The 17,954-nt window shown below is 35.2% G+C and overlaps 4 protein-coding genes across 6 annotated transcripts; 3 read left to right on the plus strand and 1 right to left on the minus strand.

Moving 5' to 3' along the window:
• The first annotated feature begins 6,076 nt into the window (after nucleotides 1–6,076).
• AT3G49220 (Plant invertase/pectin methylesterase inhibitor superfamily) lies at nucleotides 6,077–10,325 on the plus strand. 3 transcript variants are annotated; one of them, NM_001339404.1, is made up of 3 exons: nucleotides 6,077–7,215; nucleotides 7,369–9,247; nucleotides 9,364–10,272. In NM_001339404.1, the coding sequence occupies exons 1-2, from the start codon at nucleotides 6,119–6,121 to the stop codon at nucleotides 7,538–7,540; spliced, it is 1,269 nt and encodes a 422-aa protein (NP_001327222.1). In that variant the 5' UTR covers nucleotides 6,077–6,118; the 3' UTR covers nucleotides 7,541–9,247; nucleotides 9,364–10,272. The 3 variants fall into 3 exon arrangements, with proteins under 3 accessions (NP_001327222.1, NP_001327221.1, NP_190491.1); NM_001339405.1 differs by having other exon boundaries at nucleotides 6,100–7,215; nucleotides 7,369–7,505; nucleotides 9,364–10,325; NM_114781.5 differs by having other exon boundaries at nucleotides 6,141–7,215; nucleotides 7,369–7,505; nucleotides 9,364–10,260.
• Nucleotides 10,326–10,645: 320 nt separating this feature from the next.
• On the plus strand, nucleotides 10,646–11,899 carry AT3G49230 (uncharacterized protein). Its single transcript, NM_114782.4, has 2 exons — nucleotides 10,646–10,946; nucleotides 11,264–11,899. The coding sequence occupies exons 1-2, from the start codon at nucleotides 10,819–10,821 to the stop codon at nucleotides 11,319–11,321; spliced, it is 186 nt and encodes a 61-aa protein (NP_190492.4). The 5' UTR covers nucleotides 10,646–10,818; the 3' UTR covers nucleotides 11,322–11,899.
• A 474-nt stretch (nucleotides 11,900–12,373) lies between these two features.
• DMS3 (defective in meristem silencing 3) lies at nucleotides 12,374–17,412 on the minus strand. Its single transcript, NM_114784.3, has 7 exons — nucleotides 17,197–17,412; nucleotides 16,634–16,889; nucleotides 16,316–16,547; nucleotides 15,988–16,179; nucleotides 15,568–15,888; nucleotides 15,238–15,457; nucleotides 12,374–15,047 (listed from the first exon to the last, which is right to left on the minus strand). Exons 1-7 carry the CDS (start codon nucleotides 17,215–17,217, stop codon nucleotides 15,027–15,029), a joined length of 1,263 nt encoding a protein of 420 aa, NP_566916.1. The 5' UTR covers nucleotides 17,218–17,412; the 3' UTR covers nucleotides 12,374–15,026.
• Nucleotides 12,375–14,617, plus strand: emb1796 (Pentatricopeptide repeat (PPR) superfamily protein). Its single transcript, NM_114783.4, has one exon. It carries the CDS (start codon nucleotides 12,500–12,502, stop codon nucleotides 14,387–14,389), a length of 1,890 nt encoding a protein of 629 aa, NP_190493.1. The 5' UTR covers nucleotides 12,375–12,499; the 3' UTR covers nucleotides 14,390–14,617.
• Nucleotides 17,413–17,954: the final 542 nt, after the last annotated feature.

The following is a 17,954-nucleotide window of genomic DNA, read 5'->3' on the forward strand; positions in this document are numbered from 1 at the left end:
AAAAACCTCTTAATTTAGGAACGTTTTGATTTAATTTTGGGTTTTTATGGGAAGAGTCTTTTGCTGTAGAGCTCTTTAAAGCTCTCCATTGGACCTGCTCTATTATAGTTTTGTGTTCTGCCCCTTCACTCTTTATTTTAGCGATTTTAGCGATCACTAAATAATTTTTCCTTTCGACGTGGAAGTTTCTCTCATTAACATGAACTTTACAATGTTTTTATTAGGGGTGTCAAAATAGGTCAAAATTCATGGGTCAACTCAACTCAACTCAACTCATGAACTCTAATGAGTTAGAAAATTTTGACTCAAATGAGTTGATGGGTCAAATGAGTTATTGGGTCAATTGGTTTGATGGGTAAAATGAGTTGGGTTGTAATGGTTAATGGTTTCAATGGTTTATCCAATTAACCCATCAAGTTTTGTAAATTGAATTAAACCAACTAAAATCTTTAAACCAATGTCAATTTAAGTTTAACCAACACATCTAAACCAATTTAATAAAACATTATTTTTCCAAATTTCTTAAATATACAAGCGATGAAATTGAGAAAAAGTAAACTCGTAATTTTTCCACAAAAAACATAAACCCGTGATTTTTCCGCCAAAAACGTAAACCCGTGATTTTCCCGCCAATAACGTAAACCCGTCATTTTCCCGCCAAAAATGAAAACCTTTGATTTTTCCGCCAAAAACGTAAACCCGTGATTTTCCCGCCAAAAACGTAAATCCGTGATTATCCCGTCAAAAACGTAAACCCGTGATTTTCCCGCCAAAAACACTATCCTAAGTTTGATGATAGTGAATTAATAATTATTAATAATGATAATTATTTATTATTATTTTATAATAATAATGAATTAAATTATTACTTAAATGGGTTAACCCATTTAACAACTCAACCCATCAAATTAAATGAGTTATGGATCAACCCATAACTCATTTAACCATTTTGACACTTCTAGTTTTTATCTTTCCTACCCGTGGACAAAAATCTATTAGGATAATATTGATATTGGAGGATAGAAACATGGGCATTGATGATGATCTGTTAAAGCTTCATGTGCTAATAAAAATATGATACAACTTAGTTTCATTAGAAATCTAATCTATGTATTTTAATTAAAATATTATATATTTTTTGTTAAATTAGTCATTACTCTTAATGTTCCTTTAAACCCGTCCCTTAAATTAGGAGTCGAGCTCTCTTTTTCTCTTTTTCTTGGTGCTTTTTAGGAACATGTCTCTCAAGTCTCAACGACTCTTGCCCCTTTTCACGAACTATCTACCAATTTTTTAACGAACCAGACAAAACTAGTAGTATATTGTTCCCATTCTGTTGTATCAGTTGACATGTGGAACTCCAAACTTTTATTATACTTGGGTTTGAATTATTTCTTTGTGTTTTGTATGTATTTATCAAATGTGTTTATATATATAACAATCATGTGTCTTCTACTCTTCTATTATTATTAATTTCTTTCTCTTTTGACATCTTCAACCGACTCGGTGTCGATTACAAAACTGAAAGAAACAGAACAAAAACCAACAACTAAAAAACAGAGGACAAGAATAAAGTTGAGCTTCCACCACCACCCGATTTGTAAACGCAAAAACTATTATTTGAATAATAGAAAGTCTAGTTTTGAAAATTAAAAAGTAAATTTTAGGAAACTTTTGTTCCATAAATGTTTTTTGTATTTTCTTTGCAATTTTTTGCATAGTATTTTCTCTATAAATGAAGAAAGGAAAAAGCACTTCTTACACATTTAAGCCAATTGGAGCTACCAGAGATTGGAAGGAGATTTGTGAAATTTTCTTTAGTGATATTTGTTTCGACGCCGATGAAACACAATGAGAAAAGGCAGTACGAACAGAAGTAAGAAAATCACTCACTCAAAAGCTTTTTTTTTTTTTTTGGGTTAATTCTCTCACTCAAAAGCTTATGTAGTGTTCTTCGTACTCGATGTCAATGTACCACAAAATTATAGTATTGCTGATTTTCAGTAGTAGTGGTCCGAAATTAAAGTTAGGCCCGTTTAATATCTTAGCCCATACTTTTGTGGAAAGTGATCGTAGATTCGTAGCCCATTCTGTATAACCAAAAAAGTTATTCTCTATCAAATGAACAAGGTCTTTTAAGTTGCCTCTGCTAGGCGTACTCATCCGGTTCGGATTCAAATAGGATATCGTGGATTTTGAGTCCTTTAGTTTCGAGTTTCGACTATCAAGAGTCGAGGTATCTTCCCAGTATTTTAATTTGGGTGACATTTAGTACTCTTTAAGTTTGGGTCAGTTCGGATAGTTGACACAAAATAAATTTCTTATTTTTACTTTAATGATAACACATAATCAAAACATTATTTTTAAAATCATGCTTTATAATATATAAAGAATACTATGCTATAATTTTCTATAGTTAATTCTAACTAACAAAAAAGAAAGAAAAAAACTATTTTTATTTTAAAAGTGAAATTTGCCACATTTTTTTTTTGTGTGGCTGCTGTTTTAATATCGATTTGATACTATTTTTGGTAAAAGAATCACCAAGTTACTGAGTCAAATCATTATGTAAAGTACTATTTTTGTCTGTGTGTTACAAGTTGTGAGATCTAGGTTGTTCTGTTTCTCATACAGTCCACAACCAAATCACATGGAATGTCTCTCCATCATCATTATTTTCGCCATCACTATTATCATTTTTTGTTAAATAATGTCTTTGCATTATACGTTTCCTTCCTTGTTACCAAGAAAATAAAAATTGCCACATGAATTAGTATCATATAACAAGACATAATTTAAGGATTAGAACGAACCCTGTATATAGTATAGCTGGATACTATTTATGATGTATCCCGTGGATATATGTATATAGTATGTATGCATGCATAAAGCTATGGTAAAGGTTCATTGACCTCAATGAAAAGTTTGATTTATTCGGTATTTCAATTATATTCGATTCTGTGAACGATTCACAACTCTATGTTTAAAGCATCTACTTTATGTTTTATAAAAAGATGACTCGACCACTTTTCGTTTGCTTAACCCCGAATCATAAGGTATAAAAGTACTCTAAGAATAAACGAAATACAAAAAAACTACTGCATTCAACGTTTTATCCAAAAAGAAGTCCTATATTCATCTCTACGAATTTCTTAAGTTAAAAATGTAACATGCGAATGTCATATAATACTAGATCGCCTAACGGAAATTGTATTAAAAAAAAGGGTGATTTGCAGATATAGCACTTTTTCAAGTATAAAGAAAAAATGGTGATATGTGAGGATATTTAACTAATCACTAGTATAATGAAGCATATCCATATCAACATATAATACTACTATACTAGATCAAATCCTTAATAGAAAAATCGTAGTCGATAAAAAAGCAAGTTTAGATCAAGGTGAAGTCATGGTTAATTTATATGGGAGGATATTGAACTAATCACTAATGTATAATTAATCTTTAAAAGAAATATGAAATTAGGTCGCGATAAAGTGAGGAGCCAAAAAACACAAACACTTTGGTGATGGGTTTCGATTGATGACAAAGCATCAACTTCTTATGTACTAAAATTCCATGTACAGAATTATTGAATAAGCACAGAAACAGTATCATATATATGGATAATAATGATATTGATTATCAATTTAAAATATAGAATTTAATTAAGAGATTTTACTCTATTTTATATATAATCAATCGTGTTTGCTAGTTATACTCTTAAATACTAAAAATTGTATCAAAAATAACAAGTTAAAAAAAAAACAGGAGCGTGCGCCTAGCCCGCAAAATCCACAATCTTAGAACAAGGTGGATAATAAGGTTTGGTTTTTCTAAAACCACGGTTCATAACGAGTGTCCACTAGAATCCAAAAAAAAAAAAAAACTAATTTCGTCGTAGAACAAAAAAAAATAGTGAGACAAGACCGATTTGAAACATGTAATGATGTAATACATATGATGATTTTATATCTATAGAATGAAGAATTTTAAGCTTTAGTTTATTCTAGAAGACGTTTATTTTGTTAATGGTTGCTTCAGATGTAAATTTATATAAGATCATTTTGGTAGGTATTTACTCTATAGTCTATAGTAATATACACTCTACAAACTGGCCCTTTTGGCACTCATGTATAAACACGAGTATTTAATTTTCACATTAGTAGACACGGTCCTGCTTCAATAAATCTATTTTGACATTAGTTCTTAACCTCATTGTTGTAATTATTTACAAACGAGATTAAAACAAAACACATGGACATTTTTGGATAATAATATTTCTCAACATATTGTTCTAGCTTTGATCGTTGCCAATAGATCAACATATTTGTTACTCTCGATAATCACTTAAGCCCAACTCATGTGGTTTTAATGTAATGGTGAAGTGTTTCCTTTCAAGGTGTAGTGTAGCTTCAAATTGCACATACTAGAATCCCAAAGATTAATGCACTAAATTCAACCTCTTCTGCATCAACTCCATTTGAAGTCTGTATAATCCATCCAAAACAATCATATCTTGCGCTGTCCATATCCAAAATTATGTGAAGCGTCATAATTACACTTCATCCACCCTTCTGTCGGCATCCTCCATGGCATTGATCTGGAGCTTCATAAACACATTTGGTTTGTATTAAATATTTATGAAAATCCATAGTCAGTCACACGGATAGTGAGGTAGAAATTTAGAGAGATCATCTTATGAATCTTTTTATTTAAGCAACAAGCTTTTATCCGTGTTAGTGTTACTTTTTATCATTTCTTTTGGAACAACCTATAGTATTTAATTTATTCAGAGCGTTCTTAAGAATTTGTTTGATAAATATATTCACGTAGTTTCGACTACGTATAGAAACTTTATAGCAAAATGAATGTTGTGCGTACGTACATTGTTTCTATGGTAGATAAGTATAATTCCAGAAAGAGTTAATGAGGAAGAATTTTATTACTGTGGCATAGGATGAATTAAATTGATCTATATAAATTTTATGTTACAACTTACAAACAATTTTCACATGGATTTATAAAGAAGCCGCTATAAATAAAAACGATTGTAGTTTAGTTTTGGGGTATTCGAATAAATAAGAAACTTACTCCTTAAGTTAGCAACTTTTTAATACTAAAAGAGAAAAGAGATACAGAACTTTCCAAAAAATTATTGAACATGTTCTGATACTTCACTAACCATATTGAAACAGATGGCATAATCACTTTAATTATACAACACACACATCTTATCTATATATGTTACATCTATTATAATAATTAAACCAGATTTAATATAAATCCAGCTATTTAAAATTATGCCACAGTTTGAAAAGAAAAAATAAACAACGTGAGATGTCTATGTAATTAGAAACAATGGGGGTCTTTTCTAGTCGCATTCTGGCATTCGTTGAGTCGATTTTTTTTCTTTGTTAGGTTGATGTTGGAACAACAGATAGATTTATTTATTATAAAAAAAAAAATACAATGTATGATTTAATTAATTGCTGTGAACTGTTTAAGTGTTTCTAACTATTACGGAATAGTCTTAAAAGAATAATGCGACTAGTTTATATAGAGTTTTCCTATCATTTCATCAAGTTTAATCTTTGGTTGGTAAGTGCCAGCTCATGTTCTTTAATAGCCACATTGCACACATATAAATTGAAACAGTTTCTAGATTTCTACGTAAATGTTTTAAATATGACAAAAATTTACTATATGTTTCGAATCGAAATAATCTAGCGTAGTAGTATTCATAACTACCATCTACCACCAACATTATTTTGATACTGTAATGTTTGCTTTTAATAAACTGTCGAAATAGAAAGGCGCAATTAGTTGTATGTAGAGTAACTTAATAGTCTACTCATCTCTAAACAAATGTGAAAAGACTTTTTTCTCGATCAAGTCGACGAATAACAAACAAATACGATAGATTTTTTAAAAATTAAACTTTTCGAAATCATAATACGTGTATTTTTAGGGAATTTTCTCTTCTTTTTTTCTTTCTAATTCATGTCGACGAATAACAAAAGCTCACCATCAAACGAAGAATAATAACACAAACAATTAGAACTAGAACAAAAGAAAATGATAAAGCAATTTTATTCTCATGTAAAAATGACATAATTCAATGACGCGTGTCCCACCAATTATCACCACTCACTCTCCATATATACTTCACATACAATCTTTCACTCATATATATACCACACAGTCACACATTCTTTATAATGTAAATCAAAAGAGAACTAAACCAAGAAACAAAATGGGATACGAAAGGCTCGGACCATCCGGAGCAACTGGTTCGGTCACCACCTCCACTACTACAGCTCCAATCCTTAACCAAGTCTCCACGTCAGAGCAACCGGAGAACAACAACCGAAGAAGCAAAAAGAAGCTTGTCGTATCATCAATCGTCTTAGCCATCTCACTTATCCTCGCCGCCGCGATCTTCGCCGGAGTCAGATCACGTCTCAAGTTAAACCAATCAGTCCCAGGCCTAGCTCGTAAACCGAGTCAAGCAATCTCTAAAGCTTGTGAGTTAACTCGTTTCCCCGAGTTATGCGTTGACTCACTCATGGACTTTCCCGGCTCACTCGCCGCTTCCTCCTCTAAAGATCTCATCCACGTGACTGTGAACATGACGCTCCACCACTTCAGCCACGCTCTCTACTCCTCTGCTTCCCTCTCCTTCGTCGACATGCCGCCACGTGCTCGCTCAGCTTACGACTCTTGCGTCGAGCTACTTGACGATTCCGTTGACGCGCTATCACGCGCTCTTTCCTCCGTCGTATCCTCCTCCGCTAAGCCGCAAGATGTTACAACGTGGCTTAGCGCGGCTTTAACAAACCATGACACGTGTACTGAAGGATTCGACGGCGTCGACGACGGTGGAGTGAAGGATCATATGACGGCGGCGTTACAGAATCTTTCTGAGCTTGTTAGTAACTGTCTTGCTATATTCTCGGCGAGTCACGACGGTGACGATTTCGCCGGAGTTCCAATACAGAACAGGAGGCTGCTGGGAGTGGAGGAACGAGAAGAGAAATTCCCGAGATGGATGAGACCAAAAGAACGCGAGATACTGGAAATGCCGGTATCTCAGATACAAGCTGATATTATCGTATCGAAAGACGGTAACGGCACGTGCAAAACTATATCGGAAGCTATCAAGAAAGCTCCTCAGAACAGTACTCGCCGGATAATTATCTACGTCAAGGCCGGAAGGTAAAATGACTGTTTTACCCTTCGTATTAATCGATGTTTTTAACTGTTATGTCCGTGAGACGAAAGTGAAAACTAAAAACCTGTACGGAGGTTTAATAATTGCGTATCTCTGACTGTGTCTGTGATCTCTTTTTTTTTTTTTTTTTTGGAAAGATATGAAGAGAACAACCTCAAGGTCGGTAGGAAAAAAATTAATTTGATGTTCGTTGGAGATGGCAAGGGTAAAACTGTTATTTCGGGAGGCAAAAGTATATTTGACAACATCACTACTTTCCACACGGCGTCATTTGGTGAGTTTTTCCTAACCTCACTCTTCCTTTTTTAGTTTTTACTATACTACTTTTTTCACTTTTTGAACTCTTTTGCAATAATACAACAATCATGATAAATAGTTAAAAGCAAAACACGTATTAATGCAATGAAACATGTACAAGAATTATAAATTGATACACTAATCTTTTCGGTGGTCGAAAATCAGAAGCGTTTTTTAGTGATATAATAGAAAAGTTAAAAGATCTTTTTGTGTTAATTAAAATCTTAAAAAGGAGCTATGAGGGTCAACATTTATGATATAATAAATGTCGTTTTTCTATAGATTTAATATAAACTATTTGTTGTACATATTTGTTACTGAAAAAGGTATTGATATAAATAAGTTAAGAAGGAAAAATATATATACTTTGAGGAGAATTATTGGAATCAGATACGTGAAGGGGGCCATGAGCTAGGCTGTCTATAGATTTCGGAGTGATAGGGTTTTAAAAAAGTGTCCAATAGATTCTCCTATAGTCAGAAATTTTTACGAATATTAGTTGTCTTTCACCACTTGTGTGTGTGTTGTGTTTTTTTTTGATAAAAGATTTAACACCACTTGTTTTTATTCTTCATATGGATTATGGACCACTAAAGAAAGCTATATTTAAGTAAACCTTGTAAATAGTAGTAGTATGTACTCGAACCAGTAAACAAAGTCAATATTATAGACCACTAAATTTCTAAACTGTGAATTTTTTTCTTTCTTTTGTGTTTTTTGGTATTTTCTCAAACTTTTTTGCCAAGGCACTCAGTAGTCGTTTTAATAAAAAAAAAATTGGGGGTCAGAATTTTTGTTTAATGATTTTTTTCAAAGAAACATGTTTTAGAACAAACGTCATTCACCCGTTTTCTACTACTTCAACTCAGGAACCTTCTCATGGCAGACTAACTTTAAATTAATTTTGACCAACTTTTTCTTGCTCATGCTGAATTAAGACCTAATCACCTAAGTTGTAGTTCTTACGTAAGTTTACGTGTTTGTTTAGTTTAAGAGAAAAACACGATCTAAAAATTCCAATTCTCATATAAAAGTATCATAAAATTTTGCAGCAGAAACCTTATTATATATAACCAACTTTTTGTATATCCTTTTTTCAGTTTTGATCTTCAACTCAGTTATGTAGAAACTTAAATTTGAACTGATCTTTATGCTTTTTCGATAACTATATAGTACTCCAACTTTATTTATTGGAATATTGACTTTTCCATAGGACTATGTACGTTCGAATTCGGTTAGGTAACACACTTACACTGAATTGGACATCCTATGTGATGCTGCCGCTTATCCAACCAAACTCACATGCATGTTGTTGTGATTTTTAATGTTCATTAAATGCACAAAACTCAAATCAAATCGAAAACATAAAACATTCTTTTGATCAAACAAAGTTTATATACTTCTTTACCTTCATCTAATATTCATTCCTCACATCCACTTATGTAACATAGTAAATGCATGCTCCACATATGTATAAACAAATATACATACAGACACGCACACATGGAAAATGCATACACATATAAAAGAATATGAACGTATCGTAAGGTTCGAAGTAGGCCGCGCAATTACTGACCACACATATTTGTATATATATAAACATGCATGATAGGAGACAGAGAATAGTAGCATTTATTTACATATATAAGTTGGAGGTGGGTCATAGCTCATTATTTAGTTGAACGCGTTATAGACCACTTGTATACAACATTTCTATAGGTAACGACATTTCTCACATACTAGTTTTTTTTTTAAGTTTAATTATATATAAAGTTAGTTGAATTAGTAAATACAAAACATAATTGTGTGTTAATTTCTTGCTTTAATTTTTCCAGCTGCGACCGGAGCTGGATTTATTGCAAGGGACATCACATTCGAAAACTGGGCCGGTCCAGCGAAGCACCAAGCCGTGGCTCTCCGCATCGGAGCTGACCACGCAGTGATCTACCGATGCAATATAATCGGTTACCAAGACACACTCTACGTCCATTCAAACCGCCAATTCTTTCGTGAATGCGATATCTACGGTACAGTCGATTTTATCTTTGGTAACGCAGCCGTCGTACTACAAAACTGTAGCATCTACGCACGGAAGCCAATGGATTTTCAGAAAAATACAATCACGGCTCAAAACAGAAAAGATCCGAACCAAAACACCGGAATATCAATACATGCGTCTAGGGTTCTTGCAGCATCCGATCTCCAAGCGACAAACGGTAGTACACAGACGTATCTAGGCCGACCTTGGAAGCTATTCTCTAGGACAGTGTATATGATGTCGTATATCGGTGGTCATGTACACACGAGAGGTTGGCTCGAGTGGAACACAACATTTGCTTTAGATACTTTGTATTATGGAGAGTATTTGAACAGTGGACCTGGGTCGGGTCTCGGGCAACGTGTGAGCTGGCCGGGTTATCGGGTCATCAATTCGACGGCCGAGGCAAACCGGTTCACTGTGGCAGAATTTATATACGGTTCCTCGTGGTTGCCATCGACCGGAGTTTCGTTCTTGGCCGGATTAAGCATATAGGTAGAGAAAAAATTGAAATGCTTATTTTTCCGATGAATTGTTTCATTCTTACGGTCCTTATATTAATGGACATATCAGTATTCCAATATATATGAGTATATTTTAACTTTTAATTGTAATGTCTCCACTCTCCAGAGGTATTATTTAATAATAGATGAACACTCGAGGATAATTTTCCCTTGTTTTCTTGACAGTGAAGAAGTAATTATTGACTGATGTGTGATATATATGCCATGCATAAAAAGTTAAACTAGTTTGATTAAACGTAACTTATATGCTTCTTTTGTGTGTCAAAAGAAGGGCTAAAAGTCCAGACTCAAGCAACATTATTGTGTTTAACCGACTAAATGTTTCGAAAATTATTGGATTTTTTTTTGTATTCACACATTTTAATGTTGGATACAAAATAATTCAAACATTCAAAAAACAAATATGAATTGGATGTGTCGGTGATGAGTGGTGAGAGCCGGAGAGAGGAGCTCATGTGATTGAAGTCCATAGGTCACGGCCCACGACCGACACTCACTGTGGGGGCCACGATTTTGGGAACTCATATGTTCCAGTCATGTTCGACTTAACAAAGAATACCAAACATCATTTTCGTCACTTTCCAATTAAAATGCTTTCTTACGTTATACATTACTATAATTTATCATTCATTAAAACTTAAAATTGATGCAAATTCAGATTATATTTTCATTACACCAAAGGTCCAAATATATAATACACAAATGCAAATGCTAAGTCGCATACTCGCATGTCAAGTGACACCCAGGCGGACATGGCTGTTTTTGGGTTTTTGCGGATAGACGGTCACTTGGTTCATCACTTGCGAGATGGACTCGTGCTGCAATATACTTCGACTCTCTACCATTCTATTTTTAGGTAATGTTATTTCTACAACCTTTAAAGTTAGGAATAATTTAATTGTTATTACTATATAGTAGAAGTATATTTCCAAAATTCCAAAGACTGTATAGAATCGATCAAATTAATCTCAGATACCAAGCCAGATAGATTAACAAATTACTTACCAGAATATATAACAAGGAGGGAAAGAAAAGTGAATATGTTCAAAAAAACTATTCATTTTCACGGAGACCTTTTGTTCTACCTACGGATATATATTGGCTAACTTTTTTTTGGTAAAAAGTTAAATTTTATACCAATTTTCTAATTTTTTCTCTACAATGCTGAAACAGCTTATTTAAAAAAGCAACAATTAGAAAGGGAAGGAGATACAACCAAAGTAGAAACTAAGAAGAGAAATAGAAGAAGAAGGAGGACCAGGGAAGGATAGAAGGCGGTCTCTAACGGTGCGGTCCACGGCAGCCTTAGTCACAGAAGCCGAAGTGGAGATGTTGGTGAAGATCCTTGCATTTCGTTCGCGCCAAATGAGATAGCACGCAACCTGAGCGATGAGCTTGATGATGACAGAAGAGAGAGTTTGAGGTTGGAGCTTGCGCTGTAAAATCTAAGATGAGACTGAGAGAAGATCCAAGGGTGGCAAGCGCCAAACTTTAGAAGTTAAAGCTTCCCAAACAGAGGAAGAGAAGGGGCATTCGAAGAATAAGTATCGATGAGTCTCGATGCCAGCAGAACAGAGAACACAAGCTGAGGTGACGTTAATACCCCAGCCCCGCAACCTGTCCTTAGTAGGCAATCTGCCCAGGAACGCAAGCCACATAATAAATGAGTAGCGCGGAACTAACTTGATTTTGGAGTCAATAATCCATAGCTTGCTTTTCAAATATCTTTTTGTTTTTTTTGTTTTCCACGTTTTTCAAATATCTGTTGGACCATTTTGTCTTAGATTTAGATTCAATAACTTTTGCTATACTATACTGTGTATTCTTCTTGTACTAAATTTTGTAAAAACTGAATACCCAAACAAAAAAATACATGAAATACAAGTATTTTATTTAAAATTTAGACCTGTTCTCTTATTCGTTGGACTAAATATACAATAATAAATGGATAAATTATTTATAAAATAACAGTTATAAGATAGAAAAAAAATTACTACGGATGTGGTACAACAAATTTCTCGTTAAGAGAGATATGGGCCGGTCGAAGTGCCGGCCTCTATAGATAAGCCGGCACCGCGTATATTACGCACAACGTATTCCGCTCTTTTTTTGTTACATCATTGTGCAGAATGCAGATTCCTAACCAAAGAAAAAGAAAGTTTTTAAAAATATTTAATTATAATTATATGATGAAATCAAGAATGGGTCCTCCAAAAATCGAGCTTATGGCCCAATAAAGCCCAAACGTAAATAGCCAAGCCCAAGCATATTTATCCACGTTCCCAAACAATCCCTAAACCTCATCATCATCATCTCCAAACTCCTAAAACCCTAACAAGAACCCTTATCTCTCTCATTTCCTCTGAAAGGAATCATTTTTCCACTCAGAAAATCTCAAACATTTCAACCATGTCGATTTCTAAAGCCGCCTTTTTAAACCACCTTCAAACACTATCAAGATCCTACCGCCACCGTGTTCTGCCGCAGCCATTTCTCGCCGTCCGATACATGTCATTCGCGACTCAGGAAGAAGCCGCCGCTGAACGTCGCCGTCGTAAGCGTCGTCTTCGTATGGAGCCACCGGTTAATTCATTCAACAGATCTCAGCAACAACAATCTCAAATCCCTCGACCAATTCAAAACCCTAATATCCCGAAATTACCTGAATCTGTCTCTGCTCTCGTTGGGAAACGTCTCGATCTTCATAATCATATCCTGAAATTGATCCGAGAGAATGATTTAGAAGAAGCTGCTCTGTACACTCGTCACTCTGTGTATTCGAATTGCCGTCCCACGATTTTCACTGTGAATACTGTTTTAGCGGCGCAGCTTCGACAAGCTAAGTATGGAGCGCTTCTGCAATTGCATGGATTCATTAATCAAGCTGGTATTGCACCTAATATCATCACATACAATTTGATATTCCAGGCTTATCTTGATGTAAGGAAACCTGAAATTGCGTTGGAGCATTACAAGTTGTTTATAGATAATGCTCCATTGAATCCTTCTATTGCTACTTTTAGGATTTTAGTTAAGGGTTTAGTTAGTAATGACAATCTTGAGAAAGCAATGGAGATTAAAGAGGATATGGCTGTTAAAGGTTTTGTGGTGGATCCTGTTGTTTATAGTTATCTAATGATGGGGTGTGTGAAGAATTCTGATGCTGATGGTGTGTTAAAGCTTTATCAGGAGTTAAAGGAGAAGCTTGGTGGGTTTGTTGATGATGGTGTGGTTTATGGGCAATTGATGAAGGGGTATTTCATGAAGGAGATGGAGAAAGAGGCTATGGAGTGTTATGAGGAAGCTGTTGGAGAGAATTCAAAGGTTAGGATGAGTGCTATGGCTTATAATTATGTGCTGGAGGCTTTGAGTGAGAATGGGAAGTTTGATGAGGCTTTGAAGTTGTTTGATGCGGTGAAAAAGGAACATAATCCACCGAGGCATTTGGCTGTAAATTTGGGAACTTTTAATGTGATGGTTAATGGGTACTGTGCTGGAGGAAAGTTTGAGGAAGCTATGGAGGTTTTTAGGCAAATGGGTGATTTTAAGTGTAGTCCTGATACTTTATCGTTCAACAATCTGATGAATCAGCTGTGTGACAACGAGTTGTTGGCTGAGGCTGAGAAGCTTTATGGTGAAATGGAAGAGAAAAATGTGAAGCCTGATGAGTACACATATGGTTTGTTAATGGATACTTGTTTCAAGGAAGGTAAGATAGATGAAGGAGCTGCGTATTACAAAACAATGGTTGAGTCTAATCTAAGACCAAATTTGGCTGTGTATAACCGTTTGCAAGATCAGTTGATCAAAGCTGGGAAACTCGACGATGCAAAATCTTTCTTCGATATGATGGTGAGCAAACTCAAGATGGACGATGAGGCTTACAAATTCATCATGAGGGCGTTAAGTGAAGCTGGTAGACTCGACGAGATGCTCAAGATTGTGGATGAGATGCTGGATGATGACACGGTAAGAGTGAGTGAGGAACTGCAAGAGTTTGTGAAAGAAGAACTGAGGAAAGGAGGAAGAGAGGGAGATCTGGAGAAACTAATGGAAGAGAAAGAGAGATTGAAAGCAGAGGCAAAGGCGAAAGAGTTAGCAGATGCAGAAGAGAAGAAGAAGGCTCAAAGTATTAACATAGCTGCATTAATTCCTCCAAAAGCAGTGGAAGAAAAGAAAGAAACCGCAAAACTGCTTTGGGAAAACGAAGCTGGTGGTGTTGAAGAAGCCGATGTGGTGGAGATGGCTAAAGGAGTAGAAGCAGGTGGATCCAATGGTCAGGATCCACCGTCCTGCTGATCTTATTTTTTTCCTTGAATTCATTAGACTCTAGTTATCTTCTTATCATTCAACTTTTATGTAATTAGGGATTTGTTTGGGACAATAAGCTATGATTAATCTTTTGCTATAATGCAGGTGTTTGCAAAATCTTTTTTCCATGTTTGCTTTTGATTTCAAATTAACATGCTATGTAGAACATTTGTTTTAGTGGATGGTCTATGTAATCATTTCTTTATTACTCAATTTGGTGCATTATATACGTAACAAGAAATTGTAAATCTTATCCATTTGGGACAAAGATTTGAAGTGAGGAAAGACTGTATTCCAACTACATGAAGCAATAGAAACTGAGCATCTGATTAGAAAGCCTAGAAGATTGATTATGTACACAGCAAACTGGTCAAGTCAAAAGCAAAACAGACAGAGATTGGAAACAGCATAACCAAAACTAACCGATCTACTACCCTTCAAGGAAATTTATTAAAATCTAGTATATCTGATAAGATGCATTCCATGGAAGCAATCTATCAAAAACTTAGCTGGAAACAAGTTCTTATAGTCAAAATAGGCTTCCTACTTATAGTCAAAATAGGCTTCCTATAGAAGCAAGGGTCACTGTAACTCCGAGCTCTATGCTTCTTTGCTTGCTTTTTTTTCATCTGGGTGTGTTCATTGGCTGGGGCACCACCAACACATAAACAGACCAATGTTAGCCATATAAAACTTTCAGATAGAGGTATTTGAAGCTTTGAATTAAAACTGAAACAAAGATATGATCATATAGACAATTTCATGATATGCTTCAACAGACATATACTATGATAGAAGAGAAGGGTCAGAAGATACATGAAAACTAGTTTTAATACCTGATTAGTGCATGAACTCTGAGCCAAGCATCGAACAAATTCTTCTTTCTTCTTGCCAAAGTTGAAGACGGCATGCTCACGGAGCACTTGCTCCCGCTTAATGTCCTCCAGCGTTTTCTCCTTTTTCCATTTCAGCTCTTTCATTTTCTTCTCCGCCTCACTATAGTTGTCCATCGTGCGAGAAGCAGTTGGCTTTGCAAATCTCACGTTCACCTCATCACTGAAAATCATATTGATTTCAGTTCAGGACAGCGGATAAGAGCAAGAAGGAAATGGAAGAATCCAAAGAGGGAAATAAGTTCAGAGGTTATAAAATTGTGAGAATCTTACCGGTTTCCAAGATTGAAGATCCCCGTTTTCCTGATGATTCCTCCATCCAAAGATACCGCACCATCACTTATGCATGGGAGGGCACTAATCATATCGGCCCTTGTTTTGTAAACTTGAAGGCGAGAGAATAGATTGTAGAACAAGGTCTCACGAAGACCATATCCATATGATGTGACACAGAGCAAGTAAGCTGGATCGATCTGTATCATATTCACTGCAAATCCGAGAAACCCGGGAGGACACTCACCATTAGGTAATTTTGGTTTCAGAAGATCAAGCCTTCTTTGCAGATCATCAGCTATGTGCTGACCAACATACGGCCTAAAAGTCATCAAATGAAGCAATTAGAAAAGGACTGCAGATGAAGTGTACCTAACCAAATTTGTAATACATGTAAAAGATTCAAACAAAAATTAGTACCTCAGGTTTTCAAGGCAGATGGCATCAAAACTGTCTCCAATCTCTCTTCCAATCGAAGAGCCAAGGCAATGAAGGCCAGCATTTATATCAATGTTGCCATGGTTATCATAAGCCTCTAAAGCCGTAACACTTTCATAATTCCTGCATACAACTGCCAACATTGAGCGAGTCCCCAAATAATTCGACAAAATCCTGCATTTTTAAAGTACCACGAGAGAGAACTAGTTAGTTTCAGATCACAAAAACCATTGCAAGAAAGGTTTCTTATATAATCAGTGGCATTGAGAAGTTGAAGGTAATCTGAAAAAGTGAGAGAAATGGAACTAACTGGCTGAGATTTTCATCATTGACCTTCCCAAGTTTCGCTACAACACCAACAACACCTTTTGTCAACATCAACTGAGAAGCTTGAGCACCATGAAGAGTCTCAACCAGACTTAAAACTCCAGCAGCTGAGTTTTCGTGGCGAAGGATCTGTGCATTGATATCTTCACCCTGAAGACTGTTATCAGAGTTTTCACTTCTAGGAGTAGGAGACGAGTTAAGCTTACTCATATGAACTGCAGAAGAAACGAAACAAAGACATATTGGATAATCTCAATCAACATAAATCACTGAAACGTAAAAGTCTATGATATCTCAGAACCTTGCAAGTCGACGATAGCTTCATCCATTTTGTTTTTCTGAGACTTGAGAAACTTGAGATTATCCTCATGCTGTTTGATTTTGTTACCCATAGCTTCAAGATCAGATTCAAGCCTCTTGGAATTGAACATAGCAAACTCAGCGTGAGCAATGCCTCCTCCATTCTGAGTTTCATTTCTTGCAACTGGTGAAGATTGATCCAAATTCATCATCCTTGTTGGATCTTGAACATTCAACGGAGTGGTCTGAAACGAAATCTACAAAATTGGATACAAAAATGACTCAAAAACTATTCCTGTATAAACCCTAACTCTTAAAATTCGTAAAAAACTGAAACACAAACCCTCAAATTTAATCCAATGTGGTCGCATGCAATAAAAAAAGAAACAAAATGTCGAGAGTAGATACATCAATAAACAATAAAGCACGAGTCTTTTCTCCAGATTCACAGAAAAATTCAGAGAGACTTCATCGTTTAAGAGAGATCATAGACTAAAGTTCGTTCGTTTTTTCCCAACTAATCTAGTTCCATTTTGCAATTGAACTGAGTTTTTTTCAACCAACCTGTTGACCAGTCGGATACATTGCTCCTCAGCTTCAATGTTATCACCGGAGAATCTTTCTGCTTCAATGTTATCACCGGTGAATCTCTCTCTCTCTCTTTCTCTCTGCTTCTTCTCCGGTCTCTGTGAGTGTGAGGGTTTAATTTTTGTCTTTAGTGTTCTTCTGGAGAAAAACAGCCAATTGTTGTGAAGTAATTAAACTAAATTAAAATACACCAATAATAAAAGGAACGTATTTTGCCAAAAATGTAAGAAAAGTTTCCTTTTATCATTCAATTATATTTTCTGGCCTTATTTAAGGCCCAATAATCTTCGGAGATTCCAAGTGGGCTTTGTGCTTCATACCTCCTTCTGAGCCTGACTTTCTCACTTTGTAGCATATTAGTTTGATAATGAAAAAACCCGAACCAGAGGTAATTTCTCGTATTTGAGTTCGATACCGATACATGTCAAACCAGTTTTTATCTTACAAATTCAACTAGTTCTGTGTCATGCGTTAGGTTCGTTAGGAAAACGACTCTGTGTATCGATATTGTCGAACGCCGTACTGGTTTTCTATTAAAAAAAAATCATGTGACATGATGTTATGTTTTTGCCTAAACATTATCATTTATAACATATTTTATAAGGAATGTTGAATTTAAGCTTTGATTACATTAGAAAGAAAAAAAAAATGAATTCCAGCTTTGTTTATGCTTAAAAAAAAATAGTTTAGCTACTCGTGTGGATGTATGAGACTCTCAATGAGTAGTGAAATCG

Source organism: Arabidopsis thaliana, chromosome 3 (genome assembly GCF_000001735.4).
Source record: "Arabidopsis thaliana chromosome 3, partial sequence".
NCBI lineage: Eukaryota > Viridiplantae > Streptophyta > Magnoliopsida > Brassicales > Brassicaceae > Arabidopsis > Arabidopsis thaliana.